Source organism: Pteronotus mesoamericanus, unplaced genomic scaffold, assembly GCF_021234165.1.
Source record: "Pteronotus mesoamericanus isolate MK-2021 breed Mesoamerican mustached bat unplaced genomic scaffold, CSHL_Meso_final scaffold_21, whole genome shotgun sequence".
Classification (NCBI taxonomy): domain Eukaryota; kingdom Metazoa; phylum Chordata; class Mammalia; order Chiroptera; family Mormoopidae; genus Pteronotus; species Pteronotus mesoamericanus.
The window spans coordinates 9,670,205-9,683,449 of NW_026555310.1; the positions used below are offsets into that span (position 1 = coordinate 9,670,205).

General features: G+C 34.7%; 1 protein-coding gene across 1 annotated transcript in view; it reads left to right on the forward strand.

The window, feature by feature from the left end:
• The window catches only part of ADAMTS20 (ADAM metallopeptidase with thrombospondin type 1 motif 20), a 163,588-nt gene that overhangs the window by 118,485 nt on the left and 31,858 nt on the right, over positions 1 to 13,245 (forward strand). The window contains exon 29 of the mRNA XM_054591215.1: positions 8,046 to 8,213. Coding sequence (XP_054447190.1) covers positions 8,046 to 8,213 — 168 coding nt within the window. The remainder of the gene's footprint in view (positions 1 to 8,045; positions 8,214 to 13,245) is intronic.

Consider the following 13,245-nt stretch of genomic DNA (forward strand, 5'->3'; position numbering starts at 1 on the left):
GTTTCTTTGAAATAAGAAGAAAATAAAACATATGCACAAAATGCAAAAATACAATAGTGTTTTATTCCACAGAATATCTAATTTCTGGTCAGTTTTGACCTGAAAGTCTATCATTTCCCTACTTAGTATGTCCTTTCGTTGACAAATCTTTTGTTTCATAATAGCATTATAAAGACATTTAACATAATCACCAAAATAACAAAATAGCTACAATTAAAATTTTCCCATTAAAAAATAACCTTTGCTAGAGAACATAAAATTACTCAGTTTTAAAAAAGATCAAAACAAATATATATAATACATGTTCCTACATTAAGAAATTCATTAGACCTATTCTGAAGACTAAGGAAAACACAACTAATCCTCTCAAATTATTCCTAGAGAGGCATTCAATACCTAATTAAGTTTTAGCTATTACAATGTGTTTGTTTTTAAATCAAAATTACTCCATTTTATATATTGTAAATTGATGCTTCTTACTCAGTTGCATTTGTTTTGATGGAAATCATTTCTGGTTTGTAATGCGAAGGTTTAGATTTGCACTGTGTAATGATTGCGTTTCTATGACTTTAACTCTCCTAAAGCAAAAATCGTGTCAATTCTTTTGTCTCTTCATAGTAGGGCTTCCTTGGTTGTCTGAAGAAATTAGCTAGTACCTGTTGTACAATGAACAGTCAGAGAGATGTGACACCCAGCCACATGTTTGTGAGCTTTTTTTTTTTTTTTTAACATTTTCAACAGATGACTGTGGACCTATGACAGATGTCATATCTAGAAAGAGAAAACTTGTTTCTTTGCCTGATTGTTTGATGACTTATTAGGGTTATATTTTGAAAAAAAGCAATCGGAAAATTCCAAGTATTTTGAAAAGCGAAGTGAAATTAATAGTAATCCCTATTTTATTTGGTTTAGCATTTTTTTGTAGGTGATGTTTTGTCTAATAGCAACATTAGAAAACTTAAGTCAAATGGCTGAGAGAGAAAAATTATGTCTAGTTAGAGTGTTTAAGACAGGTGAAGAACTAAGTGCCATACTTTTTAAGCATACATAAAATTATGACTAAGCAATATTGAATAAACTGTTTACAATAACATCACATTTTGAAATAGTCTGTTTAATTTTAAATATTTTCCTTATCAGCAAATAAAGAGGAATGTTCAAGGAGCAGTTGTTTTATTTATAACACAGTTCTGATTGACTTTGAATGACTGACTGACCTCTGCTCATTTTATTTTTTACAATTTACTGTAAAATTATAGTTGGCATACAATATTATGTTAGTTTCAGGTGTGCAACATAATGATTAGACAATTTTATGCCTTACAAAGTGATCACCGCAATAGGCCTGGTACCCATCTAGCACCATACATAGTTATTATGATATGATTGAATATATTCTCTATCTTATACTTTACATACATCCCTGTGACTTATTTTATAACTGGCAGTTTGTACTTAATTCCCTTCACCCTTTTCACCCATTTTCCTATGTGCCTTCTATCTGACAACCATCGGTTTGTTCTCTGTTTTCTCTTTTGTTTATTCATTTTTCTTTTTAGATACTATATATAAGTGAAATCATGTATTTGTCTTTCTCTGACTTAATTCGCTCATTATAATACCCTCTAGGTCTACCCATGTTGTTGTAAATGGCAAAACTTCATTCTTTTTTATGGCTGAGTAATATTCTGTTTTGCATACCACACTTTCTTTGTCCATTCATCTGTTGATGGACGCTAAGGTTGCTTTCATATTTTTGGCAATTGTAAATAATGCCGTGAACATAGGGGTGCATATACCTTCTCTAATTAGCGTTTTGGATTTCTTCAGATAAATGCCTAGTAGTGGGATTCCTGGGTCATATGGTAATTTTAGTCTTAACTTTTTGAGGCCATTTCGTACTGTTTTTCTATAGTGGCTGTGCCAGTTCACGGTCCCAAAACTAATACAAATGTTCCCTTTATCCACATCCTCACCAACACTTGTTCTTTTTTGTCTTTTTACAATAGCCATCCTGACAAGTGTGAGGTGACACCTCATTGTGATTCTGATTTGCATTTCTCTGGTGTTTAGTTATGTTAAACATCTTTTTATACGTCTGTTGACCATCTCTATGTCTTCTTTGGAGAAATATCTATTCAGATTGTCAGCCTGTTTTTTTATTTTTATTTTTTTTATTTTGTTTTATCATCTCCTGAGGACTTCTTTTCCCCCATTGCTTTTGGAGGGAGGTGAAGGGATAATGGAAAGGGAGAAACATCGATGCAAGAGAGAAGCATTGATTGGTTGCTTCCCATGCATGCCGGACCTGGGCCAGTGCCTGGACCAGGGATGGAACCTGCAACCTAGGTTTTTGTCTTGACCAGGAATTGAACCCATAACCTTTCTGCTATGGGATGACGCTCTAACAACTGAGCCATGTCAGCCAGGGCTATTAGCCCACTTTTTAATTGCATTATTAGATGTTAAGTTGTATGAGTTCTTTATATACAGTTGTGTAATGCAAATAAGTAATACAATAATTAATGAATAATAATAAAAGAATACACTCTGTTTTGTGTACTCACAACTCTAGTTTTTCCCACCCCTGTAATTTGGATAATTGCTCCTTATTGGATATATCATTTGCAAATATCTTCTCCTATCAGTAGGTTTTCTTTCTCTTTAGTTAATGGTTTTCTTCACAGTGTTAAAAAAAAAAAAAAAAAGCTTTTTAGTTTGATGTAGTCCCTCATTTATTTTTACTTTGTTGTATTTACCCTAGAGGCATATCCAAAAAAAAATTGCTAAGACCTATGTCAAATAGTTTATAATCAAAGTTTTCTTCAAGTACTTTAATGGTTTCAGGTCTTACACTTAAGTCTTTAATCCATTTTGAGTTTATGTATGGTGAAAGAAAGTGGTCTGTATGGTGAAAGAAAGTGGTCTAGTTTTTTGTTGTTTTTTTTTTTGGCACGTATCTGTTTCATTTTCCCAACATCATTTATTGAAGAGACTGCCTTTACCCAATTTTTTATTCTTACCTCCTTTGTCATATATTAAGTGACCATAAGCATGGGCTTATTTCTGGGCACTCTATTTTATTCCATTGATCTATGTACATACTGTTTTGACTATAATAGCTTGTAGGGTAGTTTGAAATCAGGGAGTCCTATACCTCCAGTTTTGTTGTTCTTTCTCAAGATTGCTTTGACTACTCAGGGTCTTTTGTGGTTCCATATAAATTTAGGATTATTTGTTCTAATTATGTAAAAAAATGCCATTTATGTTTTGATAGGGATTGCATTAAATCTATAGATTACTTCGCATAAATATTTAATTCTTCCAATCCATGGGCATAATATCTCTTTCCAGTTCTTTGCATCCTGTTCAGTTTCTTTCATTATCTTATATACAGTTTTTCAAAGAACAGGTCTTTCACTTCCTTAGTTAAATTTATTCCTGGGTATATTATTCTTTTTGATGCAATTACAAGTGAGATCTTTTTCTTAATTTCTCTTTCTGATCATTTATTATTAGTGTATGAAAATGCAACAGATTTCTGAATATTTATTTATATCCAACAACTTTACTGAATTCATTAATTAGTTCTAATAATTTTTTGTGGAATCTTTAGGGCTTTTTATATATAGTATTATGTCATCTGTAAATAGGAACAGTTTTACTTCTTTCTTTACAATTTGGATACCTTTTATTTTACTTTCTTATCCAATTGCTGTTGCCAGAACTTTCAATACTATGTTCAATAGAATGGTGAGAATGGGCATCCTTCTCTTTAGAGTTTCCTGAGTTTGGCCATTCTCTTTATAAAAATTCCTTTCTTCTTATCTTTACCTAAATATTTATATGATATAGGTATTATTTTACTGATATTACACATGAAAAATGGAGGTTCAGTGAGGTTAAATAAGCCACCCGTGGTTACCCAGCTTGCAAGGTCTATGAAGCCTGCTTATGCATGACTAAGGCATAGAGAAATAATTGCTTTTCAGGGCCATTGTATTGCTTATTAGGGTACATACTAGTTCTCTTGGTGTGTTTCCCACTACTTTCAGAGAGGACAGAAAATCAGATAAACAATAGTTTATGAAAGCCTACACACACACACACACACACACAAGGTTTTCCATTTCCTAGAACTGAGGAGAAATAAACCTTATTTCCTGATTTTGTTTCGTGATCTAAGTTTCCAGAGTTAATCAAGTGTCTCACAAATTGTCCATTCATTCCTATGTAGTATTCTTATATGTAAACAATCAGCGTAGTAATCCCACATCTCAAATATCAGAAGTAATCTTATTCTGCAATTATACACAATGAAATTTTAAAATAAGAATAGACTTGTTCCAAAGTTGATCATATTAGAGTGGACTAATTGATCTCTTCTGTCACCTTGGCATTAAAAGTGCCAGCCAAACTAAATAACTGGAGAATCTATTTCAGTTTTGGGGCTTGCAAATTCTCTATTTCTTTCAAATGCCCTGTTTTCTTAATTGTCTTCACCTAATTTCTAGGAATGGCTAATTTAGGTTACTTGTATTTAATGTTGTCACTTCTGGAGTGTATATCTGCTGTTCCATAGAAGTAATAAAAAACAATCTGAGAATTTAAGACAATGTCAATTTACAAATATAGAGAAGATTTTTAAGAAAAATTCTTTTCACAAGGCTACTGTAAATGAATTTTACAGTATTAATAAAACCTCAAGGGAGTAGGATGGTATCAGAGATATAAAATAGAGGGGGGGAAAATGTTGCTGGCATACCAGAGAAAAGAGTCAACATGTTGGGTATTCCTATCAAATGGGCCCTTTTTGTGGAATCTTCACAACTTAGAATGTATTGTGGTTTGAGAGAAGTAGGGTAGCACTATTTTTTTACTCTAGTATTGCCTCATTTCAACTAATACATAATTCTTGGTATAATATGTTCTTTTTTACTTAAATCCCAATGGATTTAATCAGCCATAATAAAAATAATCTACTTGTTTTTCTTCAGATATTGAGGAAAGAAGGTTCTATGAAGGCATAATTTATGTTGCAATCCTTTGATTTTTTTTATTTTTTGTCTCCTTCCTAGAGGCACTTGAGTTTATTAACCAATAAACATATTTCATGGAGTTTAGAGTGTTTTAATAAATTATTTTATAGTTTACTAAAAACAAATAAGAATTGCTTATACCAAAGATCAACATCAATTAATCAGCTGATATTTATTATACTTGCCACTTTGTGGGTGATCTAAAAGGTCCTTGACCTACAGAAGGCTGGGTAGATAAAGCATGTGACGAAAGTAGAAAATGATGAAGTGTTAAAAACAGAGTGAGCCTCAGAAGAGTTCAGAGAAATGAAAGATTGATATGTGTTTACCCTAGAAGTTCAGTTGACTCAGAGCTTTAAGGATAAGTAAGATTTAGAAAGCACCAGGGGAAGTGATTAGTGGAGGTAAAAGGAAGTAATATGAATAAGGCACTGTTGTTGAGTGAATATGTCACATTAAATAGAAGTGATTATATTATTCCTAAGTAGAGCCATGGTCACATGTTGAAAAGTAACAGAAAGCAAGGTTGGAAAGGTATGTTGACTGAAATTTGGTGGATCAAGAAATCAAAGAAGAGAGCCATTGTCAGTTCTTGATTGAAAAAAAGCAATATGTTTAAAATTATGTTTAAGAGTCTTTGTTACGGATGAGAGCAATGAAGAAGAGAATGAATCCAAAATGGCCTCTAGTTAAAATATACAGTTTTGTGAAGAAGAATCTTAACTCTCATAGTGTATTACAATGTCCAAGTTTACAGTTCCTTCACGGACACTTCTTATAGAGAAAACACACTGCCAAATTCTAAAGTAGAATTTTTAATGTCATCTCTTATGTTACATATATCATTTAGTAAATTAATTGGTTATTCTTATTAATAGTTTACTGCATATTTACTGAGTGATTCTTGGATTCTTGGCACCGTTAAAAGAACTGACTTTTACAAAACAGACACATGAGCGATGTCTAGATAAGATACATGAAAATACATTAAACCATCCATTTTTGTGCATCAACAAATCTACTTCAAGATTGAGTTTAAATGTCACATTCTCCTTTAGTATTTATGAAATAGCCCAGAGAGAAATAACTAGTTTTCATGAATTTTTTAATTCCATTATAATTATTTATTGTATTATTTTAATGGTCTTTAGTGTCTTGTATTTTTCTCTGATCTTTATTGGGTTTAATATTTACGATCTGTTCTGGCATTACTTATTTAATAGATGGTATGTGTCATTCAGATTATAAGTACTTTGAGAATAAATCAAGGTCAAAAGCAAGAGATGTTTAAAGAATCTGCACTTCTTGGTATATTGTAGAAAACAATATTCATAATGAATAAAATATTTCTCCATTTTCACAAGTACTACTGTATTGTTATAATGAATATTTAAAATAATAATTACTTTTTAAAATGGGTTAACAGGGAGGGTCATGAATTTCCTTTTGTTTAGATAGTCACAATTTAAAAGTTAGAAAAAAAAATAATACATCTTAGGAGAAAAACATTCTATGTGTGAATATGAACATATACTACCTGATAGTATATGCTTCACACTTGATGATAAATGATGTTTTGTGTATAAAATGTTATACTCTTTTAAAAATAAACAGTGAAGTAAAGAAACAGGCAGGGAAGTGCCCAAAAAAGAGTAGATCATATACCGGTATGTAGATCTGAAAAAGACAGTCAATAGTAGGGAAGATTGTACACGATACAGCAGAGGAAGACCTGTAGAGGTTTTCATGGAGTTAAGTGTGTTAAGTGCAATGTAAAGGCTGCATGTATTAATGGGAAGAGAACATCTCAGATACATGACAATAAGCCTTAATAATTAAGATGCCAATTTAATTGTCTGCACAAATGGGATTTAGTATTGCAGATAATATAAAAGCTAAATTATTCCCAAAGTTTTAGCAAAATAATCTAATAATCTGTATTAGTCTAATAGTCTTTGAACTCAAAATATACATAAAATGCATAATATATTACCTAATGTTCTTAGAACTCAGTATATGTTTCTAAATGAAACCATATGTGAACAGCTGTCTCAGAGTTATGAGAGAACTTGTTTGGAATTCATGTCTTCTTTGCTTAACTTTTCCCTGGTACATATATCATGGTTACAATTGTCCACATCCTCTCTCAGACTATTAAGGAAAACAATAAGAGAGGAAAGTTATATTTATTGAAGATGCACCACATGGGATAGATCATTAGATATTTCATATTCTTCCTCTTATGCAAATCTTCATAATAAACCTGTGATGTTGGTGTTATTATCTCCATTTTATAAATGAGGAAACCAAGGCAAGAAGATGAAATGTGCCTAAAGTGATACAGCTCATAAGTGGCAGAGCTGGCGTTCAACGCCAGAGTCCTGCTCTTTCCCCTGCATTGCACTGGCTGAAAATGAATCTAAATCGTTGTGTACCTCTGTTTTTACAGAGATTTTAATTATTTTGTTTTTTTACTACATATATTGGAAGGTTAATGGTACAGAGCTACAGCTTCCAGATGGATGCAAAAACATACCCAAACTCAATTGCACTTTAAAAACTGTATTTTCAGATTGCTCAATGACTGTTTCCTCCATGGAGAGAGCACTAAATTTTTTTAACATCCCAAACATACTTTGCATTGTGACAAATAGAAGAGGTGGTGACCACACAAAATTGAAAGCAAGTTTTGTTGGATTATGTGTGATAACAGGAGTTAACTTCAGATAGTCTTTAACCTGAAAAAATCTAAAAACATTTATGTGCCAGGAAAGTGCTTGGTATATTGCAGACAATATTGTTTTAAAAGAATAAAAGGATACCTTATGACATCAACATCAATCCAGGGCAGATTGGCAACTGTTAAATTCTTTCTCTTTAGAAATAGCAAAGGATATCTTAATAAAAAGAAAAAAAATAATGTTTTGATTGCTTCATTTTCTACTACTTGTACATAAATTTAAATGAAGATAAAATGAATCAAGTGCATTCATATTTGTTTTCTAGTGTTCAGCTTCTTGTGGTAAAGGTTTAAAGTACCGTGAGGTGCTTTGCATTGACCAAGTTCAAGGGAAATTAGAAGACAGATATTGCAGTCATCTACGGAAACCTCGAACTCACAAAGCGTGTAGATCTGTCAGATGCCCTTCATGGAAAGCCAATAGATGGAAAGAGGTATGTGAGGTATTTTATAATTATATGTATTGCAAACGGGGGGGTGCAGGGTGGAAGGGGAGAAAAGGGAGAAGAACATGAGACAACTATAATACCATAATTTATAAAGTAGACTTAAAGAAGATATACACAAAAAAGCCAAAAAGTTAACTTCTTAATACTAAAATAAAATAAATATCTTAATTCATTATCTGTGCTTTCGGTAACCTTGAATGTTTCACTGCACCAAAATGTGCTTTATTTTATCATTACACATTTTTGCACTAATTTCTGAATGAATGCTGTACAATGTTAACATATTTGCTAAGTTTGTAGTTAAATTAGTCATTTAATGTCTTGTGGCTGTCAAGTTTATAAGAAATTCTGTTACTTAATACTAGGGGGGCTACTGATGATCGTAATACTGTCCCAGGTATTCTGACAGTAAAACACATACGACGATGTATTTAGTGACTGCTTTGTTTTCATACCAGTCTTGGATTTGAGGTAATGGTTCATCTCGGCAAAGGGACTGTTAAGTTCCCTAAGGAATTTTAATCGGAGATTGAAAGTTAAGTGTCAGAACTAGATGCCCAGCCCTGACTAAGGCTAGAAAGCGCACACACGTGGAAAAAGCTCAACCACAAGGAAGCTGATCCATAAGTGAAATCCAGGCAGAGAACTCAGTTTATAAAAGAAGGGTGATCGATGCCTGCCTGCCCTGGCATACTCCGGGCAGTAAGCTTGAAAATCTAAATTTGGGGAGGCATACTTTTCAACCTGGTTGTTAAGCAAAGACCAGCTTGGGAAATTTGAGGCCATCAGTGAAGTCAGAAACAGTAAGTAGAATAACTTCCGGAGGCCTGATTTCAACTCAGCCTTCTGGCAGCTCTTCAGCAGGACCTTAAGATGCTCATCCATGTCTTACAGGGCCTCGTCCTGCAAAGGGAAAAAGAAGCCTATTATCTGCTGATACAATTTTCTTGTCTCTGTCTGATGTTAGAACTATGTTTACTAGAAAAATAGGTGTTCAGACAAGAGCTAGAAAAAGTGGGGTTCCCCTGGACTTCTAAGTCATGACCATTTACTCTGTGAGTTCAGAGCCTAGGTGCAGGGCACAGGGTTTTGAGTGCCATGGTGTCAATGTGTTATGGTCACTGAATAAAAAAGCTGCCAGATTCAGTGAACATCGCAGACTCCTTTGTAAAGGAGGCGGCCTTTGTCAAGTGTTAAGATACCAAGAGGTGTGGCTAACATTTGACTGAAAAGTAAGGGCAAACACATCTGGTTTTCAATCCCACAAAACATATATTCTTGAGCATTTGCTTCTACATTTAACTTCAGTAAAGTAATACTACTTTTAATGGTTTAGCAGAGGTCATGATTTAAATGATCTCCTACTAACCTGTTTTATATAGTGAGTGCCACTACTACCTACTAAGTTGTTCAAGCAAGAAATACCAAACCAGCCTGTCTCCTTTCCCCTTCACCCCACAATTAGTCTCCCAACAGTTTCTCTCAATTCTATCAAGCTAACTCTTGAATCTTCCTACACCCACCCCTGTCTAGTTTATCATTATCCATTCCCAGGTGTACAGAGGTCTCTTTACATATATCTTTGCTATTATTTACTTGCATATAATGTGAGCTCCAGAAGACTTGAATATGACTGTGTCACTTGGTGTCTTCCATGACTTACCCTTGTCTTCAGGAGTAAGTCTAAACCCTAACCCATGCTTATTTCTTCCACACTCTCCTGGGCCACCAAACCTTAGACAATGGGTATCCTATTCTCTAAGCGCTTAACTCAGTATCTAGCTGAATATTTCCTACTTTGAATGTTGTGATTTAGTTACAAAAAAGGACTTGCCGCCTCAATTAGTTAGTTATATTTGTCATATTAGGATTTTGCTTAAAGTGGGGTTTGCAGTACTTTATCTGGACCAAGACGTGGCAGAGTAAAGGCAAATGGGCTTTCCCAGGGGGGCTGAGCACTCCTAAGGCACTGAGCCCAGCCTGTGGCAGGCCCTCCCGGTTCTGACCTCAGGCAGGAGCTGCGGGGGATGGGAGTAGAAGTGCGAGAGGCTTCGCATCTTCGCCACCAGCACTCCTGTTCATGGCCAGCCTTCGGCCGCTGCGCGGCTGCTGTGGCTGGTATTCAGGAGGGACACTTTTTGAAGCTTAACCTCCAGCCCCGCAACAGGGGATCAGTCATCAGTGCTAACAAACTGGCTTTGGCTTACCACCAAGTATGAAATTCTATCGATTCACTACAGGAACGTATTTCAGGGGTTTCTAAGATACAGATATGAATATTCAAAAGCTATGAAAACACAGATGCCTTTGTACAGAGTCTGCTTTCTTCTCTCTGAATTGGTTTTCCTTGTCACAGAAATTAGCTTCATATGCCCACACAGCCCCCAAATCTCTGCCAGAAACAAATGACCACTTGTGAAGTTGTTGGCTTTTGATTTATTCTATAAAAAGCACCCACATGAAGTTAATTAACAATTGCAGGCTGTCATTGCACTACGTATAATAATATATTCATAGAAGTGTAATTTCAGAGGTAGTTAGGAGATAATCACTGGTTGCTGTTGAATACTGTGTCCTGACTACATACGTTGTGACATTGCTTTAAAATAATCACTCGCTATAAAATAATTTTATTTTTATACTATTTTACATAATGGGAAGACTCATTTAGTGTAATGTGGCCACAGAGGTACTCAAATGAGTTTTGAAGTAACACTTTTCATTGGGTACTTGATATCATTTCTTTTTTTAATGAAAAGGATTTAAAAATGCATTTTAATGACTGCTGCTAAACAGGAACCAACATTGTCCTCTGGGTCCACATGTGTACCTTTAGAGGAAAATCCAATACTAGAATTATTTATTTAAAAAGTATCCCTTCCTTCCTGGAACTAAAAAGGTTATTTTTTTCCACTTAATTTTACCTGTTTTGGAATGCCAGCTTCACCTGGAAGTTCAAATTTTTAAGGCTAGAATGGTGCTAGATTCTTCACTGTCTCATGCCTTGTCTACTTAGTTTAGTGCCATCCAATGAAATCTGTATGTTTAAAAAAAGAAAAAAACACCCAGAATTCTCACCTTCCCTTAATCATGGCAAACATGTTGGACAACTTAGACACCTAAAAATCTCAGTGACTACCTAAAGGACACCATACTGTATCTAGAGCCCATGACATCAGCCATTTCCATGGTTTTCCTTTTCTGAGACCCATCATCTTCTTTCTAGTATTTTAAGATCAAAGCTGGAACCAAAGGTGGTACAAATTCCAAAATCTCACAAATCTACTAACCAGCGCCCCCTCTCCCAAAGCGCCTAGTTTGAAAAATAAAAACAAACAATATGCTAAATTCTAGCATGTTGTATATATATATGTTAAGTCCCCACAGCCCCCAACCAGGACTTCATCTCCACACCTATGTCAAGTGTTGTTTATACCAGTGAAGACAGGCGGGAGCCCTGCGATGGCGGGGAGGTCTGTCCTTAATCTCTTCTAGACTGTGCCATCAATTCTGTTTTTGCAGTTCTATGCTACCTGTGAACTCCCTTTGTCATCTTTCTTATACTTAAGAGGACGTTTCTCTGAGTGGTCTGAGAAGACTAACACTTTTTTGGTTTGAGACATGTATCAAGAAACTTTTCAAGGCAGAAATAATTCTAAGAAAAGCAAAAAAAAATGGGAGTAAGGATGGAGCAGAAAGGAAGAGTCACTTCCTGACACTGTGGGAGAGAGCTCTGTATTCCTCATAGCTGCAGGCATTACTGCAGCCTTTATGCAGACAAGGAAACCACAGCTTACGAGCTTGTGCAGGTGACAAGGCAGAAATGGTGGGGGACAGGCGTTAAAACACAGGTCTATTTGAACTATCTTACTGTAGTTGCTGTCATAAATATTTCATTATCATCATTGCACATAGCTCATTCTTTATTTCCTTAGGAACATATTGTCCCTTTTACAAGGGCGCCTGAAGTCAACAATTGTAGACTGTTATTGCACGACATATAATAACACACTCAACAGAAATGTAAATTGTATGTTGTACTGAACTCAGTGCATGCTGATTTATGTTAAAATGTCTGTTGCACAAATATAACATATATAGATAGATGTCACAGGACTTGAGGAAATGGGGGTTTAGTTGACTACATATTAAATATGACATAGTGCAAATCACTAGCAACATATTAGACTACATTAACAGATGAATAGTACTCAAATTTTTGGCACCAATAATCTTGGTCAGGGTTTTGGAGCAGTACCTGTTCTGCAACCCATATTATAAGAAAAGTCTTAACAAATGACCAAATCCCCAGAAAAGAACAATTAAATGGTGACCACTGTACTGTTCTGGGTCAGTTCTGTTGAGTTCTGTTGCAAGTAGGAAAAGCTCTGATTATTAGTGTCATAATCTCAAACAAATGTATTGTCTGGGGGCTAGAAGGTTGCTGGCTTTCAGTTTAATTCAGCAGCTCCACAGTTTAACGGTGCTGGGTTGGTGTGTCTGTGATTCTATTGGGCAATTCCTAATGGTCATAAAATAGCTGTCGCAGTCTCAGGCCTCACCTTCATACTTTCTCATGTGAAAGTAAATGTGTATTTGTTCTAGGTTGGTAAGAAGGAAAAATTCTGGATGGTAGGTAAAAGTTTTAAGGCATATTTCAGCTCAACAGAAGAAAGTATTTGCTAACTTTAGCATTATCCAAAAATGGAATAACAGCTTTCATGATATCATGAACATACTGAGAATGAGGTTATAAAAGTATAGTGGGTCTGATGGTCATTTATTCATTATTAATATAAAAGGGATTTTAGCAAAATGAAACTCAACCACCAACTTACACCACACACAAAAATAAACCTAAGATGTATAAAAGACTTAAATAATAAGTCACAACACCATAAAAGTCCTAGAAGAGAACATAGGTAGGAAACTCTTATTCCAAGCAGCAATTTTTTCACTGATATGTCTCTTAGAGCAAGGGACATAAAAGAAAGAATAAACAAATGGGGCTTCATCA